This window comes from Artibeus jamaicensis, unplaced genomic scaffold (genome assembly GCF_021234435.1).
Source record: "Artibeus jamaicensis isolate MK-2021 breed Jamaican fruit bat unplaced genomic scaffold, CSHL_Jam_final contig_548, whole genome shotgun sequence".
NCBI classification, from domain to species: Eukaryota; Metazoa; Chordata; class Mammalia; order Chiroptera; family Phyllostomidae; genus Artibeus; species Artibeus jamaicensis.
Window position 1 is genome coordinate 2,927,279 of NW_026521883.1, and position 27,379 is coordinate 2,954,657.

The window sequence follows — 27,379 nt, forward strand, 5'->3', positions numbered from 1 at the left end:
GTCTGCTAATCCAGAAATTTTCTATACATATACAAGAATATATATGTCTAATGCTTTGTATATATTTTTAAATACAGTGAGAGTATACATGGTTCTGCACCTTGATTTTTCTTTCTTTCAGTACTCACCCAAGGATATGCTTAATTGATTTTAGAAAGAATGTGTGACAGAGAAACATCAATGTGAAAGAAAACATTGATCACGCCCATAGCAAGGATTGAACCAGCAACCTAGGTATCAAACCTGACTGGAAATCAAACGTGCAACCTTTTGGTACAGGGGACAATGCTCCCCTCAACTAAATCACCCAGCCAAGACTGATTTTACTTTTAATAAATCTTAGAAGTTATTCCATATCAATATAGACAGAAATATTTCATTCTTTTTCATGGTTACAATATTCTATTGTATGTTCACACAATATACAGGGTCAGACACAAATACCCATTGTTTACTACAAAATCAATTGCAAAATCATAAACATGTAATTTTATAACATAACAATATCATATTCAAGCACACCATGTGACATTTTAGGTGAAATGTTCAAATTAAAACTATAAATTATTATCACCATATTATTACCCTACCAACCACAATTGAGGAGGCATTATTTCTGCCGGACCCTGTACTTTACAGTGTCTTGAACCGATGGACATTCAAGTTGCTTTCATTTTTACAAACAATAAAGCAAAGCATTAAAATATATTTTTAAAATATTTAATTTATTTACTTTTACACAGAGGGGAAGGAGAGAAGGAGAGAAACATCACTGTGTGGTTGCCTCTGCACGCCCCCTGCTGGGGGGCCATACCTGTCCTGCAACCCAGGCATGTGCCCTGACCAGAAATCGAAACTACAACCCTTTGTTTCACACAACCTTTTGGCCAGCACTCAATCCTCTGAGCCACACCAGCCAAGGAGCATTAAAATATTTTTAACATACATGCTTTTATACAGACATTAAATATCTCTAGCATGACATTCAGGGAAGAATTTTAATAGTAGCTGCTTCTCAGGAGAGAAGCTGAGTGTCCAGGTTTAGAGGAGGAAAGAGACTTATTTTCATTACATAGCTTTTTGTACCATGTGTACCATACTCTTAATTTTAAATGTAAAGTTAAAATAGAGAACATTAAAAATCATTACATGTTCAACAGCATTCATTGCAAGATAAATGAGAAAGGCAAATTAAAATTACATTAAATATCATTTTTTAGTCCAGGAGATTTGGAAGAATCTTTCATGTTTTATAATTCTGCCTAGGAGAGATACCAAAAACAGTCATTCTCATACACCCCACAGTGGAAATGTAGATTAATCCAACTCATTGGAGGGCAATTTACAGCATCTATTAAAATTTTAAATACCCACATCTAGCAATTCCACTTCTACAAATTCATCCTACTGATATTTTCACATATGAATTAAATGACATGTACAGGGATGCTCACTATATGCTATATTAGCAAGTCTGGAAACAATCTAAATATCCAGTGATAGGAGAATGGTTGAATAAATTTTATTGTAGTCATACAATGGATTACTGTGCAACTTAAAAAAATAATGCATCTTTAAGTAACAACATAAAGCTACCTCCAAAAAAATAAGTGTAAAAAGCAAATGTTTATTTGTAGGAAATATGCTTATATATGTAACATTACTCTGGAAGGATACTCAAAAATAATTAACAATTGAATGCCTTTACGAGGAGACTTGAGTATCTAGAGGATAGGAATAGGGAAACCTACCTTTTGGTATACATTCTTTTAAACCTTTAGAATTCTGTATTATGTGTATGAATTACTTATTTAAAATATTTTAAGAAAAATTTATTTTTGCTGTACATAACATTTTAATAAATTGTAGCAATAATTCTTACCTAAATAATTGTTCAAAGTTTGGTTTAATAAAGTTTGCTTCAATATTTTGTCTTATGCATATTATATGGGTTATTCCATGTTTCTGTAGTATAGATAGCTATAAAAAAAAGAGGCAAGGGAGAGAAACAGTTTAAAATACAAAACATCATCTTATTGTAACAGATATTGAAAATATACAATTCAGCATTAGAATTAATACAGCCATATCTGAGCTTTAAATAAAGGAGATTAAAGCTAACTTAAAATAATATACCTGAAGTAATCAACAAGAAATTTCAATGATTCAAGATTAATATATTAAGTGTCCTCTCAAAAGGTTGCATCTATAATTTTAGAGACTGACGGGAGTTTAAAGATAATTTATTTGGTAAACAATAAATACTATATAGTGGTTAAAGGCATGGAGTTAGGAGAGCCTGAGCTTTATACCCCAGCTCTGCTCATGACCTGAGCTCTGTGGCTCAGTTTCCTCATGTGCAGTGGGGAAAACACTACCTATTCACTGAGTGGTTGTTAAGAAGTATATGTGATAAATATATAAGGTGTTTGGCATAGTGCCTTTAGCACATGTAGAGTGTTTAGTAAGTAGTAATTACATATATTGACTATCCTCTTTTTTCTCTAAAGGGGACTAAGACAAACAGCTGTTCAACACCAATGACCTAGTTAATAATCGCCATACCAGAGCCCAAACCTCTAGGTTACTTCCGGCTTCTCCCAGGACACTTTTTCTATTATAAGGCAGAATTAATTCATACAATTCACAGAATCTAATTAAACCTTTCAGGATTTTAAAATTCTACTGAAGTTAAAAAAGGCAACTCCAAATGATATCTTCTTATATACTGTGGTGCTTTTTTGGCTTGAATTATACAGCAATTTAACATGACAACTCTAGAAAATATCAAATTTTTATTTGCAAGTTATAGGTTTCAGTGAATTTATAGATGACATGTTATTTTAATATCAAATAATCGATATTATTTGATATTAATATTTGATATTAATTGATTTGAATATAAATATTTGATATTAATATCAAAATGTAAATTTCATGAGAACAAGGACTTTGTTCACTGATTCATATTAAGTATATGTAACAGTGCCTGGAATATAGTAATTGTTCAATAAATGAATGAACAATTCACGCTGGCATAATGAATCAGAATTGATAATCTTGAGTTTTCTATACTTTTTTTAAAAGATTTTATTTATTTATCTTTAGAGTGGAAGGGAAGGAGAGAGGGAGAAAGAATAATATCAATATATGGTTGCCTCTCGTGTGTCCCCTGGTGGGAACCGGCCTGCAATCCAGGCATGTGCCATGACTGGGAATCGAACCTCGATTCTCTGGTTCACAGGGCCGCACTCAATCCACTTAGCTACACCAGCCAGGGCAAGTTTTCTATTCTTTCATCTTATTATCCTATATATTTAATTCCCACTTTCTACATTAAATAGTCCTGAACAGTAATACTAATAATTCATCAGAAAAGTCAAAGGATAATTTATATTTGTTATGGTTTGAATGTTTATTTCCCCTAAAATTCATATGTTGAAGCCTTACCTTCCATGGTGATGATTTTAGGAAGTGTGGGTCTTTTGGGAAGTACTTAGACACCTCTCAAGGTAACTGGCTTAGATGAGGTCATGAAGGTGAGTGAAGTCCCCATGATTGAATTAGTGATCTTATAAAACGAAGAGACCGAGTTTCCTCTGTCACATGAACATACACAGCAAGAAGGCAGCCTTTGGCAAGCCAGAAAGAGGGAACTCACCAAAACCTAATTTTGTTGGCACCCTGATCTCAGGCTTCCTAGCTCCGGGACTGTGAGAAATAAATGTCTGTTGTTGAAGCAATCCGGTCTTTTATTATGGGTATCTATTATTTTGTTATAGCAGCCTGAGATGATCAGGAAAATATGGTTTCGAATTTCCAATCTAGCAGAGGTCAGGGTTAAATTACCTTTATATTTCCTAAGTGTATCCTGAGTAGGGGAAGGGAGGTTAAGCATTTGATAGGATTAATAATTAATGTTCCATATTCACATTTATCAAACTCCAAAATGAATTCAATGCCCATTCCTTTATTTATATTTGATCTATGATATATGAAGAAATTTTCATATCAATTAATATGAGGAACTACAAGACAATATACATAATTATGGACAACAATTTGAAAGCCCCTCATACCATTAATAAGTAAAAGCAAACCTTATCAAAGTAGAACCCACATGCAATATAGCAAAGAATATTTTTTACTACTCAAAAGATTCAATTACATAGAACAAATTATGATCTTATCATACCTAAAGCAATAGAAAAGTTTTACCAAAAAATAGTTTACTAGTTATCACAAAGAGCCTTAATTTGTCTTTTTCATTGACAGTGTATTCAAATGTAATAAAGGATAGGCTGAAGTGAGTCTTAGAAAAGGAGTTTACTCCCTAACATTTCTTTGTCTCCATTATAATTTTATTTTTTAATCCTCATCCAAGGATATGTTTTGTGATTATAGAGAGAGAAGAAGGGAGAGGAAGGAAGAGAAAGAGAGAGAGAGAGAGACAGACAGACAGACAGACAGAGAGATAGGCATCAATTGGTTGCATCCCATACTGGGAATTAAATCCCACCAGACATTAAACCCTCAACCTAGGTATGTGCCCTGACCAGGGATCAAACTTGAAACCTTTTGGTGTACAGGATGATGCTCCAACCAGTTGAACCACCTAGCCAGGGTCCATTATAATTTTTTGTTTTGTTGTTGTTGTTACATATTTTTGGAATGATGGCATGAAAAGAAGTATGGATGACTCAGGGTAAGAAATAATAAAATTCTGTCACATAAACTTTTCCTCTGTCTAATAAGATCCTGGTGACATTTACAGGAAAAGACTTTGAGGAGATCTGTATACAAATACATATTATTTTAATATGACAGATGGTATAATGGGAATACAAAAAGCAAATAATATAATCTAAAGCCATCTTGAAGGCCAGCATTTTGTGAACACTGTATTATTTGGGCAATAATTTTCTGTTTGTATTTTACAAAGTCACATGTAAGTCCTATGGTTACCTACCTTATCCTTTCCAAGCCACCAAAATGAGTAGGATGCCTCACCTGTCAAAAAGCCTTCCACTTTCAAAAGGAATGACTCTAAAAAGCTCCAGTCACCCCAAACTCACAAACACATCACACCACATCAAGAAACTTTAAAATTCTACTGTTTTAACAAAACCCACTGTAGGTAGATATACATAATACTGACTTCTAAATAGGCAGAGTTAGGGGGATAGTATTTGTGATGCAATGTTTCACCTTCTATTTCAAAGAGAATTAGTAGGGTTGTTATAATTCATAGGGCTGAACCCTGTAGGTAGTAGTAACAACATTGCTACATATATTAAAATGAGATCTGTCCTCTTAACTGTGTAACTGAAGAAATCAATTCCAGTTTGACTAGATAAGATATTTTGACATGGTGCAATACTTTATAACCTGGAGCATCTAGACCTCTAAACTCTGAAAAACAAAAATAAGACTGGAGTCACTTCCATCCAAATGAGTGTGAGTATGTGCATGCAAACACAGACAGCAACATACACACTTACCCTTGATAAGGAAAGTTTCCTTAATTAAAAATCCTTATTTGGGGCTTTATATTTTTAGAAGAAAAATAAATCATTAAATAAAGGTCCATTCTTCGGTAAGTCTTTTGAATACATGAATTTCATGAGAAAAGTAAAATGTAAAAACTCAGCTGTGATTTGTGGTGAAACAGTTGAGAATCACTGGCCCAGTAATACTTAGAAAGAGGCAGGTAACTCCAGAGTGAAAGTTACTGTTAACATGAGATTATCTGTGAACCCTTTCTGAAATAAAACTCATTAAAAAATAAATTACTCCAAAAGATTTGGTAATAAAGTCTCTTGATAAACCTAAAGTTCATACCTTGCTTTTCATAGCAGAAGAATATGGACCTAAAAACAATCCAGGTAAAATTTCCTAGAAAAAAAAAATGAGATATTTACCATCAGCAATTTAAATCTATATAAAATATGTACCATAAAAGTAGATTTGTGGGGTGTTTACATAGTTGTTATAATAATTTTCTAAAAAGCTTCTTGTTTAGGGAACATTTCCTAACTACCTTGAGCAAAGAAATGATTGGGAAGAGAAATGCAGATATGCTTTATATATCAAATGAGACATCAGAAGTTCGAATGCGGTTCTGAATAATATATTCCAGATATCCAAACTTCTATAGGGCTCCCAACCCCCAGTTTTACTGACAACAGTGCTTTTATAAGCAGTTTGGGTAGAATTAGTACATTGTATTTTTATCTTTTACATTAATAAAACATCTCTAATTTTACTTCTCTTCTCTGCTATAATCTAGAAATAGGCATAAAGAAAATCTTCCCTTTGGAATGACACAAAGCCTAATTCAGCCAAGTCAAAAGCAGCACAAAATACAACAAGATTAAACTGTTATCAATAGTTAATAATACAAGAAAAGTATAGCAAAGTTAAAAATAAAGACCAACATCAAATGTTTGCTTACTGACAGTTTCAACAATTTAAATAAGTACCTTCTTTATGTTAAACTGAAATTTAGTCTATGTGAATTCAACACAGCAAGCTTTCAGCTGGGCTCTATCATACCCAAGGTGCTACCATAGGGTAGAGTATAGGATATCATATTTGGGTATAGGTCTGGTTTCTCCTACCAGCTTCTTATGGGCAGAAATAACATTTTACTCATCTTTGCATTCCCCACAGCACCGAGTAAAATGCCTCATAGGTACTTACATATTTTTTAAAATAAATTTTCACTAAAAAATAAAATAAACAGATTTTTAGAAGTCAAGGATCCCCAGGAGCAGAAGACATTGCTTGACCCTAGGTCCAGCAGAACTGACTATGAATACTGAGAAATGCAAAAGAAGAATTATGAGAATTAGCCATAACTTAATTCATTCCACACTGGGAGTATTCAACTCAGTCTTCTGGAGGAGTTACTTATGAAAGTTGATTGGAAATCAGTAATATAATACATTATACAGTATTTAAGGTATGATGCAGCCCAATTAACAGCTTTGTATACACAATCAACTCTCCTGAACTTATCTAAACCAGACAAATGCAGAGCCAACTGCCTTCAAAACGACTATAAATACTGAATCTAATTTTTCAGATGCAGAAAAACAAAGTGACTCACTAAACATGTACACATATTACTATGTCCATGGTTAATAAAAAAAGGGCAACAATTCATTTCTCATCTTTTAAGATCCACAATTAACTTTAAATATATTATTTAAAAATAGTAATGAACCAACAGATCATGAGCCAACAGATAAGCCACAAAGGAGTCTAATCTCCTTTGTGGAGAAATTAGATTAAGTTATTTAATGATAATAATAATGTGGGTTGCCTTAAAAAAACAAAAAAGTTGTCATACCTGCATCTCTCGTCTCATAGGGTAGGTCCACTCCTTAAAAAGAAAGAAAAATACAAGAGTAAGTAACATTATAAAAAATGTCACCCAATTAAAAAGTTAAAGATGTGACATTCAAGTGTATGGATATTTTAAAAAACAGATTATACTTTAAGAATGTTCTATAAAAATAGCAAATTCAATTAGCTTCACAAACCCCTGAAAATTTAAGTGCCAAAAAACAAGATATTCTTTAAATAATTGGGCTCCCAAAATTATGATATGTTACTTCATACAATGGATGGGGCACTTCATTAATTATAAGGATATTCTAGAAATTTCTCCCCCAAATAATTCTCTAAATCAGAGATGTTAAATGGACCTCTGTCATTCATACCAATTCAAATCAACTGGCCCTAGACAGCTAAAACAATGTGTGGAGAAACACATGGAGGAAAAGAGCGCTGTGATCAATAAGCAGTATCTGCTATGGATGAAAGAAGAATGGTATGTAACAGGTATTTGTCATCCCTGATATTAACTGCCAGATGCTTATCAAACTGCCTTTTCCATATCTTACTTTGGCTTAAGATTCTGTCTAGTTAATTCCCTTGAAAGAGACATTTCAACAAAGTATAGATTTCATTCTGTCTTTGGAGAGTAGACCAAGATCAAGAAGATTAAAAATAAGCCCTGGCTGGTGTAGCTAGTGGATTGAGCAGGGGCCTGTGAACCAGAGTGTGGAGGTTCGATTCCCAGTCAGGGCACGTGCCTGGGTTGCAGGGGATACATGAGAGACAACCATACATTGATATTTCTCTCCCTATCTCCTTCCTTTCCCCTCTAAAGATAAATAAATAAAATCTTTAAAAAAAGATTAAAAATAATACCAAATCCCAATGGCATAAAATAAAATATTTTAAAAGTTAGGAAATGAAAAAACTTACAGCAAATTGACATGAAAAAATCAAATATAATACAAATAGTCCTTGCCCTGGCTCATGTGGCTCAGTAGATTGTGTGCCCCCTTGTGAAGCAAAAGATCACTAGTTTGATTCCCAGTCAGGGCACTTGCCTGGGTTGCAGGCCAGGTCCCCAGTAGGGGGCATGTGAGAGGCAACCATACATTGATATTTCTCTCCCTCTTTCTCCTTCCCTCCCCCTCTCTTTAAAAAAAAAATAAAATAAAAACAAATAAAAATATTTAAAAAATATAAATAGTCCTAATTTGTAAATAGATTGCACTCCAAATTTCTAACATGGCTGCATAAAATTCAGAATTATAAATAGCAATTAGGTTTCTAAAGTTAAAACTGGAAGTTTAAATACTTTCATTTTGAAATAATTTTAGGATTACAAAAGAACATACAAGAAATTCCTTTTATCCAAATTCCCCAAATCAGAAATTTTTTTGTTTAATCCTCACCAGAGGATGTGTTCATTGATTTTTTTTTTTCAGGGGGGAGGCCAGAGAGAAAGAAACACAGATCAATTGCCTCCCACACAGACCCCCAACCAGGAATCAAACCCACAATCTAGGTACATACCCTGACTGGGAATCAAACGCACAACCTTTCAGTAGATGCTCTCATCAACTGAGCCTTGCAGTCAGAGCATCAGAGTAGTACTTTTAACATATAATGTGGAACTGTTATACACCCATAATAGAAAGGAAGGAAACTCTTGCAATGACAGCAGGCTTTAAAAACAAAAAATAAAACAAAACAAAAAACAGTCCTGGCTGGTATGGTTCAGTAGCCTGTGGACCAAAAGTCTGCCCCTTAGACTCCTTGTCAGGGCACATGCCCGGGTTGTGGGCCAGGTCCCCAGCTGAGGGTGTATGAGAGGCAACAGATCAATGTTTCTCTTGCACATGGATGTTTCTATCAATCTCTCTGTTTTCCTCTCTCTAAAAATAAGATATTTTTTAAAAAGAGCACTTTAAAAAGAGAAAAGAAACATAAAATATATTTTATTTGTAATCTTGAAAATTGGTCTCAGCAATGTAGTAGTAGACTATAAATCCTGAGAAACAGTCTAAGTAATGAGTTAAAATATACTTTTAAAAATTATATTTAAATGCACAGCTAAACTAACAAGCAAGTTCTATCACTACAGATTAATTCTGTCTATTTTTTAACTTCGTATAAGGAATCACACAGTATTATTTTTATGTCTGACTTCTTTCATTCCATGTAATGCCTATGGGATTCATCACCCATGTTATTGAATATGTCAGTAGTTTGTTCCTTTGTTATTGCTGTGCAGTATTCTACTATATGAATATTCTACAATTTACCTATTTTTCTGTGGAGATTTAAGTAGCTTCCAGGTTTAAGCAATTATGAATAAAGTTGCCATGAAAATCTTATGTGTCCTTTGGTGGACATATGCATTAGTTTCTCTTGGACATGTAAATAGCAATGGAATTGCTACATCACAAGGTAAGCCTATATTTGGCATTACTAGAAACTGATTAAAATTTTCCAAAACCAATTTATACTCCCACCAGCAACGTATGGAGGTTCTAGTTGTTCCACATCCTCATCATGGCCATATTTTAAATTGCACTATATATGTGAGACATAAGACAAAGCCTAGGACCTGCCCAAAGTGAGAAGTCAGATCAAGAACAGAAAGCTGGGACCCCCAAAGCCAACATCCTCAGTGAAAGATAAACTAGGCAGGGAGAAAAAACCCCATACCTCATTCTCATAGAAATGAGTATTCTTGCTTTTCTTAGCTTTGGGTCTGAGTAGAAGAATGTGGTGGCAATGGTGCGGTGGGGTGTTCTTAAGTACAGAATCTGGCCTTCACTCAAGTCTGGCATTAGAATTCAATTATCTTTGTGAGGCCAAGTGAAAATTTAATATCAAGGGGACCTGGGTAAATAGTGTCCATGGGTTCCTGGGAGAAGCAAATGCATTTTTCTCCCTGGAGGTACATACCCTAAATCTAGTTAGAAATAATTCACACAGTAAGTTCAATGAGCTCACGATAAAAAACTGACTTAAAAAAAAAGGGCATTGGTGGTTGGAAATGAGCTACCATGAAAAAAAGATATAACTGAATGACACAGATTGCAGATATGACAATGATGAAAAATACAAAACACTTAACATATTTAATGACATATAATAATATCAAAAATGTGACAAACAAGAAACTGATTTTTAAGAGAAGCAAATGAATATGTAGAAATAAAAACTGCAACTGAAACTGAAAATAAGAAACAGTGGATAGGCTAAATAGAAAAAAAGGACACAAATAAAGAGAGAATCTGTGAACTGGAAAACAGAAATGACCTTTCAAATGACCTAAATTCAGAGTTGGAAAGGTCATCCATAGATTCTAAGATCATAAAATCTGGTTCCAGAAGGAGAAAAAAATAAAGGAAAGTAAATATTACACAAGATAGTGTTCTTGATGTCAGAAGCATGGTGGCGTGAAAGGTTTTCCTGGTCTGTCTCCTTCAAGTTACAGGTTGAACAGCTATAATTCAACAAAGGACTTCCCATGCAACACATAAACACATCTGAGAGATGCACACATTGAAACATGTATCTGAAGGTGGGTGAATTGGGAGACAAACTAGTAAGAAACAGGAAATATGGAGACAGGTGACACTAATGCAGCCTGGAGATCACTGTGGGTCTCGGGAGAGAGGAGATATCAGATTATAGTGAACACTCTCTTGAGTGAGCACTTAAAAGAGAGAAATGCAAACACACCTGCCTGAGTGGTCACGACAAACTGCAGTTAAATCTAGTAATGGGAATAGAGATTTATGGCACAGTTATGGAAGCAGTGGTCTGGCAGCCACCATTACCAGGCAGAAAACAAAGCCACTGGAGCCTGGACACTTCCCCTGATCCTGCCTCACTCTTATTCACCCTCCTTCACTCTCCCAGAGCTCAGAGCTGGACTTCTCCCACCCTCCTAGAGCTAGTAGCAGGCCCCAGAAGAAGTTGTGGCGGTAGACGGAGACGTAGGTGGGAACACTGTGCCTTCTTGCACAACCAAGTTTAAAAACAACAAAGTTCTAGCAACAAAAACAGAAAATTGAACTATATGGAAGTCTGACAACAACAAACCTTTCAGGCAGACCAGTAAGAGGGGCGAAGCCAGCAGCAGAACGGGGTCGGGAGGGAAAGATCCACTGGACCAACCCAGGCCTTGCACCCAGGCACGCAGGCAGCTGTGGTTGGATCCCAGGTGTGGATTAGCAACGGGTGGGCCCACTGAGGGTGCAAGGCAGCAGGCTGACCGTGGTCACACGTTTGCACACAGATAAACTGGCAAAGGAGTGAGCAATGAGAGGCACCACACAGGCCCCAGAGGTGGGAAGCAGCAGAGGGGACCGCCATTGCCCCCCTTTGACCCCGCCCCCACATACAGCATCACAAACCAGTGACCTGGGTGGCCCCACCCTGGTGAACACCTAAGGCTCCACTCCTCATACCTAACAGGCACAAACAGAGCAAAAACATTATGGCTCAAGAAGAACAGCTCAAAGCTCCAGAGCCCATAACTCTAAGCGACAAAGAAATAGCCAAACTTTCAGATGCACAGTTCAAAACACTGGTGATCAGGATCCTCACAGAACTGGTTGATTTTAGTCACAAATTAGAGGAACATATGAAGGCTAAACTAATTGAAATGAAGGGAAATGCACAGTAAACCAATAGTGATAGAAAGGAAACTGGGACTCAAATCAAGGAAGTGAACTAGAAGGAAGGAAAAAAACGACCAAACAGAAAAATATGAAGAAACAAAAATTCAAAAAAAGGAGGGGAGGCTTAGGAATCTCCAGGACATCTTTAAACCTTCCAACATCCGAATTATAGGGAAACCAGAAGGGGAAGAGGAACAGCCACAAGTGGAAAACTTATTTGAACAAATAATAAAGGAGAATTTCCCCAATCTGGCAAAGGAAATAGACTTCCAGGAAATCCAGGAAGCTCAGAGAGTCCCAAAGAAGTTGGACCCAAGAAGGAACACACCAAGGCTCATCATAATTACATTAGCCAAGATTAAAATGAAGGAGACAATCCTAGAAGAAGCAAGAGATAAGGGGACAGTCACCTACAAAGGAGTCCCCATCAGACTGTCAGCAGATTTCTCTAAAGACACCTTACAGGCAAGAAGGGGCTGAAAAGAGGTATTCCAAATCATGAAATCCAAAGACCTACAACCAAGATTGCTCTATCCAGCAAAGTTTTCATTTAGAATGGAAGGACAGATAAAGAGCTTCTCAGATAACATCAAATTCAAGGAGTTCATCATCACCAAGCCCTTATTATATGAAATGTTAAAGGGACTTATTTAAGAAAAAGAAGATAAAAAAGATGAACAGTGAAAGGACAGCAAACTCACAGTTATTAACAACCACACTAAAACAGAAGCAAACTAAGAGCACAGCTAGATCAGGAGTGGAAACATAGAAATGAAGATCTCAAGGAGGGTTAGCAACAGGGTAGTGGGAGAAGGAGAGGGGGGGAGAAGGTACAAAGAATAAGTAGCATAGACGGTAGATAGAAAAGAGATAGGGTGGAGGGCAAGAATAGTATGGGAAATATAGAATCTAAAGAACTTGAGACACGTGGTCATAAACTAAAGGGGGAGGAATGATGGGGGAGGGGGTGTGCAGGGTGGAGGGGAATGAAGGGGGGAACAGAACAACAGTAATGGCATAATCAATAAAATATATGTAAAAAAATAAATAAATAAAAATTAAAATAAAAAAAAAGAAAGAAGCAGCAGCTGTGGCAGTGAGTATCAAGTTGCAAAGCACACTATCTGCAGCCTTGAGAACTGGAGAAGCAGAGGCATTCCTTCCCGAGTGATGGGCACAAGCAGGGGCTGGTCCCAAAGATGGGAGTGTGACAGCTGCAGCTGCTGGGAGGAGAACAAAGCCACAAACGCAGAAGCCAGCTTCTCCCAGTCCACCTGCTCCCACCCACTGCAGCTGAGCCCAGTGGGAACACCTGGGACATCTACAGCAGTGCAACAACTGGTTGCAGGGGCAGCGCTGGGATTTCACAAGTTTTGAACCCTACTGACCACCACTGCCCACCAGTTTTCTCCATGGGGATGGTGCTCTGAGACCGAGATGGTGCTCTGGGTCAGTTACAGAGAAGACACCTACTTCCCCATGGAGTACAGGACATTTTTTTTTTCAGGGTTTTTTTTTTTTTTTTTTAAGATTTATTTATTTTTAGAGGGGAAGGAAAGAGGGAGAGAAACATCAATGAATGGTTGCCTCTAGTGCGTCCCTTGCTGGGAATTGGCCTGCAACCCAGTAAAGTGCCCCGACTGGGAATCAAACCGCAATCCTCTGGTTCACAGGCCTGCCCTCAATCCACTGAGCTACACCAGCATTTTTAACCATCCCACAGAGATCCAAGAAGATGAGGCAGTGTAAGAGTAAACAAAAATTTGCACTTGAATACAACTTACTAAATAGAGAAATATTACTCTTAAAGCAGATTTCATTCCCATAAATGCATAAGCAGAGAAAAAAATCCATCAATACCATGAATAACCAAGGTAACAAGGCATCTTGGGAAAAAATAAAAAATATCCAGAAAATAAACTTAAAGACATGGAAATATGTAATTTCAATGACAGAGCAGGGTAAATAGTGATGGGAAAAAGTAAAAAAAAAAAATTTTTGAAATTTTAAAAATTTGAAAAATAAGTGACAGAGAATTCAAGACTGCAGTTCTGAAAAACTCAATGAAATATAAGAAAACTCAGGCAGTTTAATAAACTCAGAAGTAAAATAAACAACATGAACACTTCATCAAACAGGTTTAAACTTGAAAAAAAGAACCAAACAGGCACTTTTTATTCCTCCGGCCAGGGCATGCCTGCTTTACTCTTCTTTTCGAATATACTTTCCTAAGTTCCAAAGGCCCCTCTTTTACCTCTCTAACGTGTTTCCTTAAACCATTTCTCCTATCGCTCACTTTAGTAAAAAAATAGTAGCCTCTGTAACTTTCTAAATAAGTTTCCTCTTAAAATTTGAATTCTTGGCTCTAAATTTTTTCTTTGCCTAAATTCAGAACTGAGATCCAACTCTGCAGTAAAAACTTGTGCCATTTTGCTGCCAACATTGCCTGTAACACATGGTGCCATGACTTGGATCACCTTATCACCCTCTGGGTTGTCCAGAGGCACCTCCTTATGCTTCCAATCTCCTTTCTTAGGACCTCCCTGAGGTGGGGTGAAAGGTTAAGGCCCTGAGCCCTTTCTCTTATATTTGAAAAAAATAAAAATAAAATAACCAAATAGAAAATCTGGAGCTGAGGAACTCAATAAGAGATCAAGAATAAACTAGTGAGCTCTGAAACAGCACTGAGCAAATGGAGGAAAGAACAGTGCTATGGAAGATAAAAATCTAGAAATGATGCAGGTGAAAGAAAAGACAAACGAGAGGGAGGGAAGGAGGAAGAGAGGGAGGAAGGAAGGGAGGAAGGAAGGGCTCTATGAGAACTATCTGACTCCATCAGAAAAAGCAAAAAGAACAATATAAGAATAATGAGTATACCTGCTCTGACCTTGGGTGGCTCAGTTGGTTGGTCATCATACCACAAAACAAATGGTCACTGGTTTGCTTCCGGGTCAGGGCACATGCCTGTGTTGCAGATTCAGTCCCCTAGTCGGGGCACGTGTGACAGGCAGCTAGCTGAGCAATGTTTCTCTCTCACATTAATGTTTCTTTCCCTTTCTTTCTCCCTTCCTTCACCTCTCCAAAAATAAATAAAATCTTAAAAAGAAAATAATAATGGATATGTAAGGAGGAGAAAAGAGGGAAAGGGAACAAAGAGCCAATTGAAACAAATAATCAAGGGGACTTCTCAATGGAAAGAGCTGGATCCTATAAATCCAAGAAGCAAACAGACCTAATAATCTTAACCCCAAAAGGCCTTCTCCAAGGCACATTATTATATTTAAAGTACCAAAAATTAATGCAAAAAAAAAAAAAAAAGCATTCTCAAGGCAGCCAGGGAAAAAAGACAGTAATCTATAAAGGAAATCCTATTACATTATTGGATCTTTCAGCAGAAACCCCACAAGCCAGGAGAAAGTAGAATCAAATATTCCAATTATTGAAAGAGATGAATTACAAGTCAAGAATAATATATCCAGCAAAGTTATCCTTCGGATATGAAGGAGAAATACTTTTCCAGACATACAAAAGCTGAGGGAATTTATCACCACAAGACCTGCCTTACAGGAAATACTGAAGGGATAGTCTATCTAAAACAAAAAGACTTAAAGGATACAAAAGTATGAGTAAGATGACAGACAGAAGCAGGAAACTGCAATCCTTATTCAAAACAGAGTATTATATACTTAAATATAACAAAGATTAAAGGATAAAAAAACATTAAAAAAGAGAAGACAAGAGCTATTGCAATTTAGAAATGAAAACACAGCATAAAGAAAGAAAATGTGTGACAACAAAAACATAAAAGGGGAGGTGGTAAGGGTCTGTTTTTGCAAAGGGAGAAGATGCATTCAAAAGAAAAAGGACTTCTGTGTATATGAAAATTTATTTTCCAAAACCTAATTGTAACCACAAACAAAAAAATCAGAAACTGAGACACATAACATAAAAAAAGAGGAAACAGTAAAACAAAATAATAGAATACCACCAAACTAAAGTAACAGAAACACAAGGAAAACATCAAACAAAGGAGATAGAGTTACCAGAAAACAAGATATAATGGCTATAGGAAATCCTCATATACCAGTAATCACCTTAAATGTAAATGGACTCAACTCAGCAATAAAAAGGCACAGAGTTGCAAGCTGGTACAAAAAACAAAACCCAGCCAAATGCTGCCTTCAGGAGAAACATCTCTGCTGCAAAGACAAATATAAGCCCTGACTGGTATAGTTCAGTGGATTGAGCGCAGGTCTGCAAACCAAGGGATCGCAGTTCAATTCCCAGTCAGGGCACATGCCTGGGTTGCAAGCCAGTTCCCTGCAGGCCATTTCCCAGCAGGGGATGCACTAGAGGCAACCATACACTGATATTTCTCTCCCTCTCTCCTTCCCATCTAAAGATAAATAAATAAATAAATATTAAAAAAATTCTGTCACCCTTCATAAAAAAAAAAGACAAATATAGACTCAAAGTGAAAAGGTAGAAGATGATACTCTAAGCAATGGCATCCCAAGAAAAGTAGATGTACTTATATCCAACAAAATAGACTACAAAATAGATTTCAAGATTAAAAAAAGTAACAAGAGAAAAAGATGGATACTTACTCACTTAATTATTCTTAGGTTTTATTTATTATTTATTTTTAGAGAGGGGGAAGGGAGGGAAAAAGACAGGGAGAGAAACATTAGTATGTGAGAGATATATCAATTAGGGGGCCTCTCACATGCTCCCAACTGGGGACCTGGCCTGTGAACCAGCGAACTTTCGGTTTACAGGCGGCACTCAGTCCACTGAGCTACACCAGCCAGGGCAAAGATGGACATTTATAATGATAAAGGGGACAATACAATAAGAAGACAAAACACTTATCAGTATATATGTATCCAATCATGGAGCACCAAAATATATAAACTACTAACAGAACTAAAGGGAGAAACTACAAAAATGATCAAAATAAGGGACCTAAATACCCTGCTGACAGCTATGGATAGACGGGACAGACAGAAAAATCAATCAATAAATATCTGTCTTAAGTGACATGTTAGACCATATGGACATAAATAACATGTACAGAGCCTTTTATCCTAGAACGTCAGATTATACATTCTTCTCTAGTGCACATGGAACATTCTCAAGGCTAGACCATATACTGGGACACAAATTTAAGACTGAAATCATACCAAGCATATTCTCTGACCACAATGCTTTGAAATTGGAAATTAACTATAAAAAGCAGGAAAAACCCACAAATATGTGGAGATTAAAAAATACACTACTAAAGAAAAAATTGAATCAAAAAAGAAATAAGAGATCAAAAGATACATATAGACAAGTTAATATGACATATCAAAACTTTGGGGATACAGCAAAAGCAGTAATAACAAGGAAGTTTATACCATTACAGGCCTATCTCAAGAAGCAGTAAAATAAGTTAGACAGAAAAAGTCAAGAACCACATGATTTCACTCACATGTGGGGTATAAAGCTGGAAAAAAAAAGAATAAACAAGACAAAACTCAAACACAAACGATAAAGGGAAAGGGGAATGGGTAGAAATGCTAATAGAAAAGGGTTTTAAAGGAGGTTAAATATATGGTGACAAAAGGAGATAATGACTTTGGGTGGTAAACACACAATGCAACACATTTCACATCTATACAATTTTATTAATAGTCACCCCCAAAATTTAATAAAATAAAAAAAAGATACTAATGAGATTTTCCAAAACTGGCTAATGATACCATGCCTCAGAATATGGCAGCCCAATAAACCCCATGCAAGATAAGGAAAAGAAATGTACAGGTAAACAATGAAACAGCTACCAACAGCACACCAAAAAAAAAAATAATTCTTTTTTCCAGATTAAATGCAAACACAGAAATGGAAATGAATATATTCCAAAAGACTTACATGACTGCAGTCAATTTTCCTGAAACATACCAAGACAGTGCAGGGAAGAATGAAGTCTTTTAAGCAAATGGTGCTGGGAAAACTGGTTAAATATCTGGAAAACTAAATGAAATTTGATTCTGTCCCCAGACACACATGCACACAAACATCTGTCTACCTTCACTGCTGTATGTATTTCCAATGCTTGATAACAGTGCCTGGCACATAGTAGGCATTCAATGAATACTCATTGAACAAATAAAAGACTGTATATAAACATAAATGCAAAAATGGTAAAATTTCTAAGAAAACAGGAGAGTATGTTTGCAACCCTGGAAAAAAGGAAAGATGTCTTAAGAGAGTACAAAAGGTATTAAACACAAAGAAAGAAAATCTGGTAAATTACATTTCATGAAATTAAAAACATTAGCTCAATGAAATAAACTGCTAAGAAAATGAAAGAGCAAGCCAAAAACTAGAAAAAAACTTTAATACATATATCCAACAAAAGACTTATATTCAAAATATATAAAAATACACCAACAATAAAGTGGCAACTCAACTTTTATTTATTTTACTTTTAAGTTATTTATTTTATTGATTATGCCATTACAGTTGTTCTATTCCCCCTTTCATTCCCCTCCTCCCTACCCCCGTCCCCACCATTACCCCCCTTTAGTTTATGACCATGTGTCTCAAGTTCTTTAGATTCTATATTTTCCATACTATTCTTGCCCCCCCATCTATTTTCTATCTACTGTCTATACTACTTATTTTCTGTACCTTCTCCCCCTTCTCCTCCTCCCACTCCCCTGTTGCTAACCCTCCTTGAGATCTTCATTTCTATGTTTCCACTCCTGATCTAGCTGTCCTTTTAGTTTGCTTTTGTTTTAGGTGTGGTTGTTAATAACTGTGAGTTTGCTGTCCTTTCACTGTTCATGTTTTTTTATCTTCTTTTTCTTGGATAAGTCCCTTTAACATTTCATATAATAAGGGCTTGGTGATGACGAACTCCTTGAATTTGATGTTATCTGAGAAGCTCTTTATCTGTCCTTCCATTCTAAATGAAAGTTTTGCTGGATAGAGCAATCTTGGTTGTAGGTCTTTGGACTTCATGATTTGGAATACCTCTTTCCAGCCCCTTCTTGCCTGTAAGGTCTCTTTTGAGAAATCTGCTGACAGTCTGATGGGGACTCCTTTGTAGGTGACTGTCCCCTTATCTCTTGCTGCTTCTAGGATTCTCTCTTTCATTTTAATCTTGGCTAGTAATGATGATGTGCCTTGGTGTGTTTTTTCTTGGGTCCAACTTCTTTGGGACTCTCTGAGCTTCCCGGATTTCCTGGAAGTCTATTTCCTTTGCCAGTTTGGGGAAATTCTCCTTTATCATTTGTTCAAATAAATTTTCCACTGGTGGCTGTGCCTTTCCCCCTTCTGGTATCCCTATAATTCGGATGTTGGAGCGTTTAAAGATATCCTGGAGGTTCCTAAGACTCTCATTTTTTTTGAATTCTTGCTTCTTGACTCTTTTCTGTTTGGCCATTATTTGCTTTCTTCTGGTCCACTCCATTGATTTGAGTCCCAGTTTCCTTTTCATCGCTATTGGTTTCCTGTGCAATTCCATTCATTTCAATTAGTTTAGCCTTCATATGTTTCTCTAATTTGTGGCTATAATCAACCAGTTCTGTGAGGATCCTGATGACCAGTGTTTTAAACTGTGTGTCTGAGAGTTTTACTATTTCTTCATCACTTAGATTTATGGGCTCTGGGGCTTTGAGATCTTCTTGAGCCATTTTTGGTCTGTTCGTGCCTGTTAAGTATGAGGAGTGGAGCCTTGGACTCCCAGGTCACTGGGTTGTGACAATGTGGGGGTGTGGTCGGAGCAGGGAAATGGTGACCCCATCTGCTGTTTCGCGCCGCTGGGTGAGGAGCAGAGTCTTAGGTGGTTCACCAGGGCAGGGCCACTCAGGTCGCTGGGTTATGACGCTGTATGTGGAGGTGGGGTCAGAGCAGGGAAATGGCGGCGCCCTCCGCTGCTGCTCGCTGGTGGTGGGGCCTGCTGGGTTCCATCTAATCACCCACTCCCTCACTTGTCTATCTGCGCACAAATGCGCGACCATACTAAACCCGCATCCCTGCTCCCTCACTGTTTCCTCGCAGTCGCTTGCTGTGTCGCTCACTAGGTCCAACCCTGCGCCAGGGTTCCGTGCGCCTGAGTCCGTCTGACCGAGTTTTCCTGTGCAACCCCGCTCCACCAGCTGCTGGTTTCACCCCTCTTACTGGTCAGGCTGAAGAATTTGTTGTTATCAGACTTCTGAAAAGTTCAATTTTCTGTGTCCTGGCTGTGTTTTCTGTTGCTAATATTTAGTTGTCTCTAAACTTGGTTGTGTGAGAAGGCACGGCGTCTCCACCTATGCCTCCATCTTGGCGGAAGTCCTAATAAGTACTTGGCAACTCAACTTTTAAAATAGACAAAGACATCTCACCACTGAAAATATAAAAACAGCTAACAGCATAAGAAAAAGGTGCTCAACATCATTAGTCATTAGGGAAACTCAAACTAAAAGCAAAAGATACCAGATACCACTCCATACCCCCTAAGGCTAAAGTTAAAAAGATGAACACCACCAAATGCTAGTAATATTGTAGAGCAACTGGGACTGGACTCTCAAAAGTTGCTAATCGGAGTGTTAAATAAAATGTTAAAAATATACCCATCTTGTTATCTAGCAATTTCACTCCTTGGATTTTACCAAAGAGAAGTGAAAACATGTTCACAAAAAGATTTGTACAATAAGAATATTTAAAACAACTTTATTCACCATAATCCCAAATAACCCATAGTGAGTACTATGGTATTCACACAATACTATAGTACTCAGCAACAGAATCAACAACTCATAACATAACAATATGGATGAATTTCATAAATATTATACTCAGTGAAAGAGCCATAAAGAAGAGTCCCTTCTGTATGATTTCATTTATATGAAGTTCAACACAGATAAAACTAAACTATAATTAAAGAAATCATAATATTTGTTCCCCATTATTGGATGAGGTAGGGATTGCCTGGAAATGGATATAACTTTCCATGTTGATAGAAACAGTCTATATCTTAACAGGAGTAGTTCCACTGATGTATACAGGGGTGGGCAACCATAGTTTACAGTTGTAAGTACATAAAACACAGTGTATTCTTCTATTATTATGTATTAATTATTATATTATATTATTTTCTATAGAAACAACTATAAACCTACTTTTTCCCACTCCGTACTGAAAGGACAAAGCCCACACCACCTCTATTGTGGCACCATTTGCTGAGCAGTCCTGACCTTGTTAAACAGGACTGCCATTTTTACTCTTTTGAGCTTATGTTCCCACTACTGAAAAATTACTGGAAAAGCAAGAACAGAATGTGGCTAACTGTTGCCCACAGCCCCAAGCAAAAGATAACATTAGAGAAAACTGCGTCTTATGCAAACAGAAACATCCTGTGCTGCAACACCCCAGCAGCCACACAACAGCAACCACCACCCTTTGTAATCCAATAAAAGCTCACAGTCCCAACCTTTCAGTGCTGGTGCATTTTGCCACGCATAGCCTCTTTCCTCCCTTGGAAAGTGAGTAAAACTTTGCTGTCTGCATTTTCCTCTTTTTGTGAATTCTTTCACAGCCTGTGTCAATAGCGACCCTAATATGTTTATTTATCAAACACTGAATTGCACATTTAATATCAGTGCATTACTCTGTGCATTACATAAATTTTGTTTCTAGTTGCTAGATGGGATGCTGCTCCTATTCATGAGTCAACTGCCAATTAGATCATCAATTTTTGTTTTTTTGAATTTTGTTTTTAACAAAACCAATCAGGATTCTTTAATTAATTCAACAAACATTAGTTAAGCTTATGATATATACCAGACACTGTGTTAAATGAAAGAAACATTCGCAAATAAGACAGAAACTTAATAGTGACTAAGCTTCCTTACAAAATTTTTAGTCTATCATGGAAAATAGAGAGGAAAAATTATTTTGCCTTTATTCTTCTGGGTTCTTGGCTGAGACATCCTAGTAATAAAAGACAGATTAACAGAAGAAAAACAAAAGTTTAATAAGATTTATAACTCTTGTATACATGGAAGTATTAAAAAACAAAATTCAACCTAGTAAATTTGAAGATCTAATGGGCTTAGTCAAGCAATTCACGATTGGGCGGCATCTGTCGTCTAGCAATTAGAAGGGTACTCTAATGAGCTATACAAAATGGAAAGCTTTTATAGGCAGAAAGAAGGTAAAACTAAGAAACTAAAACAATGAATTATTTCTGGCAAGGACACTTTGCCCTAGAGGAAGGTCAGGGGTCTTATCAGGCAGATTACCTCACTAGTATTGATCAGAAAATCTGAAACTGATTGATTATGCTTCTGGTAAAGGCTGAACTGCAATTGGATCAGGTATTCAGGTTTATCAAGGGCTTTCAGCTCAAGTGACACCATTTTGGGCTTGTGGTTTTCTATTTAAAAAGGAGAGACCCAAAACTGAGTAACTTACCAAAATGGCTGGGGCCACCATCTTAAATATCACCTTCAGCTGACCATAAAAGAAATTGGGAATAGGGGAGTCAGTTATAGGAGGTTATCAGGAAAAGCACAGTAAGGAGAATAAGGCTGCCTGCTATGCACACTTAAGTCATTGTCTTCTATCCTGATAAGAGTTTCTAGAGATAAGGTCACCACCCTCTTCTTGGTTGGGGTAGGAAGGCATTCTCACAAATGAAGATTTTCCTTACAAAGGTAGATGTCTTTTACAAAGGGTAACTTCTATGGGTACTTGGTTTCCAAAGCTGACAATCCTACCATTTCTTAAAATTAACCAGCCTAAAATAATCCTTATGCCAGAGATATATGTGATATTTATTTACGTAATTTGTTGCACTAGACAATTACAATGTCGCTATGTGATAGAAATGTTTTCAGCTCCATCCATGGGACCACTTGTTGGTATACATTGTGCTTTGTTGATGGAAATGTTGTGCTATACATGCCTGTAGTTAATTAGTTGTGGGTAAGTGGAGTGGTGGTAGCCATGGCAGAGGAAAACAGCAAAGTTCATGAAGTAGGGGGAAAAACAAAAGTATTCCAGAAACTGAGAGAAGATGAATATAACTAGGGATGCTGAGAAGAGAGCAAGAGGAACAGTAGCTCATAATGAGATAGGTAGATACAAGTTCACAAGACCTTCCAAATGATGTTGCAGGTCTGAACTTCATCCTCAAAACAGGAAATCATGGTATAGTTTTAAACAAAGGAGTGTCAATCTTTTTGCAAACTGATCTGGAAACAACTAAGTTTTTGCTAGTGTGAAAATGAAATGCTTGGTTTGACTCTATCTTGTTCAAGCCTGCATTGTTCCATGGCCTTTGGGTTAATAACTCCTGCTTAGTCTTGCATAGATGAACTAATCATTTCAGGAATTCTGTATGGGGCTGAGTATTACAAAAACATTTCCTCCCATTTCTGAAGATGGATTTGAGTAACTACTAAGGCTCCCCACCTTTCTGGCTGATGCCTCTCAGTCAATAAACTTTTCCTATGCCAAACTCTGATCTGTTGGGCTTTGGCCTTTCAAAGCTGTGGGTACTTTGTACTGGTAACACTAGCACTGTCCTATAAAGAATGCCGTAACCAGTATTTCAAGAAACTTCGAAGTAACATTCTTACAGAGATGAGACGATCATAGGTTGATCACATCATTAAGAGAATTCATTACTTGAATTCCATTGTTATTAAAACAAGATTTGGGTTGTAACTTAGCTTTCCATGTAGTGCTTCATATGTAGAAGGCACTGTGCTGGCCAGTCATGCTAATTAGGTTTAAGACAATTTGACACTTCACGTATCTCATTGAAAAGTAGAAAATTAACCTTGTTTTATTAGTTCACCACGAATAATTACATGCCCTATTTAATGGTTATTTATCATTTTGAGCTCTCCCTGCCCAAAAAGCACTCTCCATCTTCTGTGGAAATGTCTACCAATGATAAAACTTCACTACCCTATCCAAGGAAGTCGGTATATGACCAAGCCTGGGCCCTTCATTGTATTTACCACTTCCTGGCTATAGTGACTGATCCAAAGGATAGGCACATGACCTAAGTTGAATCAGTCCTCTAGATTTTAAACACTAAAGCTTGGAGAGAAGTGCTTTTATTTCTCAATGTGTAGCCTCCATCACGGTATGAGCCTAGAGCAGATGTTAGCCAAATTCCCTGTGAAAAAGCCCAAGGAAAAGCACAGGCCTGGAGAGAAAGTAGAGACAAGTGTGATGAGAGGAGGCAGCAGTCCTGATGCATTATAATAATGTCCAGTCAAGACTCTGACATTAGCTGTACCTCTAGCTTTCTAGATTTAGTTACTTCTTTTTTCTTAAGCCAGTCTCAGTTTTGCAACAAATAGAAACACCTAATGCTATAAAATAAAGAAATGGCTTTCTGTAGATAATATTTGTGTCATTATCTACTAGGCTTTAAACATTACTTCTGCCCCACACAGAAAAGAAGCTATATTCCCAGTAAAATTTTCTAATTTTTGTACATTATATACCCAATAGAAGATTAAATGTAGCCCTGGCTGGTGTGGCTCAGTGGATTGAGTCCCAGACAGTGAAGCAGAGGGTTGCAGGTTCCATTACTTCAGGACACATGACTGGGTTGGGGGGCCAGGTCCCTGGTGGGGATGCATGAGAGGGATCCACACATTAATGTTTCTCTTCTCTCTTTCTCCCTCCCTTCCCCTCTGTTTAAAAATAAATAAGTAAAATCTTTTTTAAAAAGATTAAATGTAAAGTCTTTAGACAGAGACTAAAAATATTTTATTTCTTTTTAAAAATATTTTATTTATTTATTTTTAGAGAAAGGGGACAGGAGGGACAATCCATTGCCCCTCACACACGCTCCAACTGGGGCCAGCTGGCAACCCAAGCATGTGCCCTGACCAGGAATCAAACCAGGGACCTGATCTTTTGCTTTGGGGGACAACCAACTGAGCCACACTAATAAGGGCAAGTCTTTAAACCAGAAATTTAAAGATGAAAGGAGGGAAGAACTGAGGTGTATTAAAAAGAATAATGAGCCCTGGCTATTGTAGCTCAGTGGATTGAGCGCAGGCCTGTGAACCAGAGAATCAAAGTTAGATTCCCAGTCAGGGCACATACCTGGATTGCAGGCTGGTTCCCTGCAGGGGATGCACGAAAGGCAACCATACATTGATGTTTCTTTCCCTCTCTCCTTCCCTTTCCCTCTAAAGATAAAAAAAAAAAAAAAATCTAAAAAGAACAATGAATTAATAAGATTCATGAGATCAAGGTTCTCACTGTCTTTGTGCTACGATGCTACCATAGCAAATCATTTATTCTCAGTAAGCTACAATATTTTCAACTGTCTACTTTATTCCTAAGATTGCTTCCAGTGCTAAAATGACTGAATAATTTTGAGGATATAGAAGCATACTTCTCATTCACATTAATCCATATTAAATGAAGTAAAGAGTTAAATTCATTTTTAAACACAAATTCAACTTTTTCCCACCTATTCAAGTGTACTCTAAAAACATATGCAATTCTCAAGGATCACTATCAGAAGCAAAAGATCCCGCAGAATAAAAAAAGTGAACCCCAAATGAAGATACTCAACAGAATGAATATTTGGTGTAAATGAATGGTCTCTTAAAATTAGAGCTTTCTTCTTCCAATTAGTTTTAAGATCTTTAGGACTAGAAATTGTAGTTTTTTTCTTGATTATGCTAAAGCATGCCTTGTCCTGTTACTAGTTTACATTTCAGAATATTCTAGCTACAGGGGGAAAAGAAACAACTCAATACAAACGTTAGACAGAGAAGAAGTAAAGTGGGTTATAAAGAAAACCCCAAATTAGAAATCAGAAGACCAAGCTATGAAGAATTTTATTCTCGGACTTCCGCCAAGATGGAGGCATAGGTGGATGTACCTTGCCTTCTCACACAACCAAGTTTAGAGACAACTAAATATTAGCAACAGAAAACACAACCAGGACACGGAAAATTGAACTTTTCGGAAGTCCGTTAACAACAAATTCTTCAGCCTGACCGGTAAGGGGCGAAACCAGCGGCTGGTGAGGCCGGGTTGCACAGGAGGACTGGGTCAGAACAGACTCAGGCGTGCGGAATCCAGGCGCAGGGTTGGACCTAGTGAGCAACCAAGCAAGTGACCAGGCGAGCGACCGCGGGGGAGACAGCGGGGAAGCGGGGCTGCGTGTTGACTGTGGTCCCGCATTTGTGCGCGGGTGGACAGGCGAGGGAGTGGGCGGTTGGACTGGGGCCCGGGGGTCCCCGTGGCAAGGGGCAGGGAGGGCTCCGCCATTTCCCTGCTCTGACCCCACCTCCACATACAGCGTCATAACCCAGCGACTCTGAGTGGCCCGGCCCAGGTGAACCACCTAAGGCGCGGCTCCTCACCCAGCTGTGAGAAACAGCAGAGGGGGTCGTCATTTCCCCGCTCTGACCACACCCCCACATACAGCGTCACAACCCAGCGACCTGGGAGTCCAAGGCGCTGCTTCTCACACTTAAAGGGCGTGAACAGACCAAAAACGGCGCAAGAAGATCTCAAAGCCCCAGAACCTATAGATCTAAGCGATGAAGAAATAGCAAAACTCTCAGACGCACAGTTTAAAACACTGGTGACCAGGATCCTCACAGAACTGGTTGATTATAGCCACAAATTAGACAAATATATGAAGGCGAAACTAATTGAAATGAATGGAATTGCACAGGACACCAATAGCAATGAAAAGGAAACTGGGACTCAAATCAATGGAGTGGACCAGAAGAAAGCAAATAATGGCCAAACAGAAAAGAGTCAAGAAGCAAGAATTCAAAGAAATGAGGAGAGTCTCAGGAACCTCCAGGACATCTTTAAACGCTCCAAAATCCGAATTATAGGGGTACCAGAAGGGGGAAAGGCACAGCCACCAGTGGAAAACTTATTTGAACAAATAATAAAGGAGAATTTCCCCAATCTGGCAAAGGAAATAGACTTCCAGGAAATCCAGGAAGCTCAGAGAGTCCCAAAGAAGTTGGACCCAAGAAGGAACACACCAAGGCACATCATCATTACATTAGCCAAAATTAAAATGAAAGAGAGAATCCTAGAAGCAGCAAGAGCTAAGGGGACAGTCACCTACAAAGGAGTCCCCATCAGACTGTCAGTGGATTTCTCAAAAGAGACCTTACAGGCAAGAAGGGGCTGGAAAGAGCTATTCCAAGTCATGAAATCCCAAGAACTACATCCAAGATTGCTCTATCCAGCAAAACTTTCATTTAGAATGGAGGGACAGATAAAGTGCTTCTCAGATAAGATCAAATTCAAGGAGTTCATCATCACCAAGCCCTTATTATATGAAATGTTAAAGGGACTTACCTAAGAAAAAGAAGTTAAAGTACATG

General features: G+C 37.5%; 1 protein-coding gene across 2 annotated transcripts in view; it reads right to left on the reverse strand.

Moving 5' to 3' along the window:
• Positions 1 to 27,379, reverse strand: part of STYX (serine/threonine/tyrosine interacting protein) — a 46,255-nt gene that overhangs the window by 17,559 nt on the left and 1,317 nt on the right. For both annotated transcript variants that reach the window (XM_037155647.2, XM_037155646.2), the window contains exons 2-4: positions 7,355 to 7,387; positions 5,842 to 5,895; positions 1,883 to 1,980 (exon numbers count right to left, since the gene is read on the reverse strand). In XM_037155647.2, the coding sequence (XP_037011542.2) occupies positions 1,883 to 1,980; positions 5,842 to 5,895; positions 7,355 to 7,387 (185 nt within the window). The remainder of the gene's footprint in view (positions 1 to 1,882; positions 1,981 to 5,841; positions 5,896 to 7,354; positions 7,388 to 27,379) is intronic.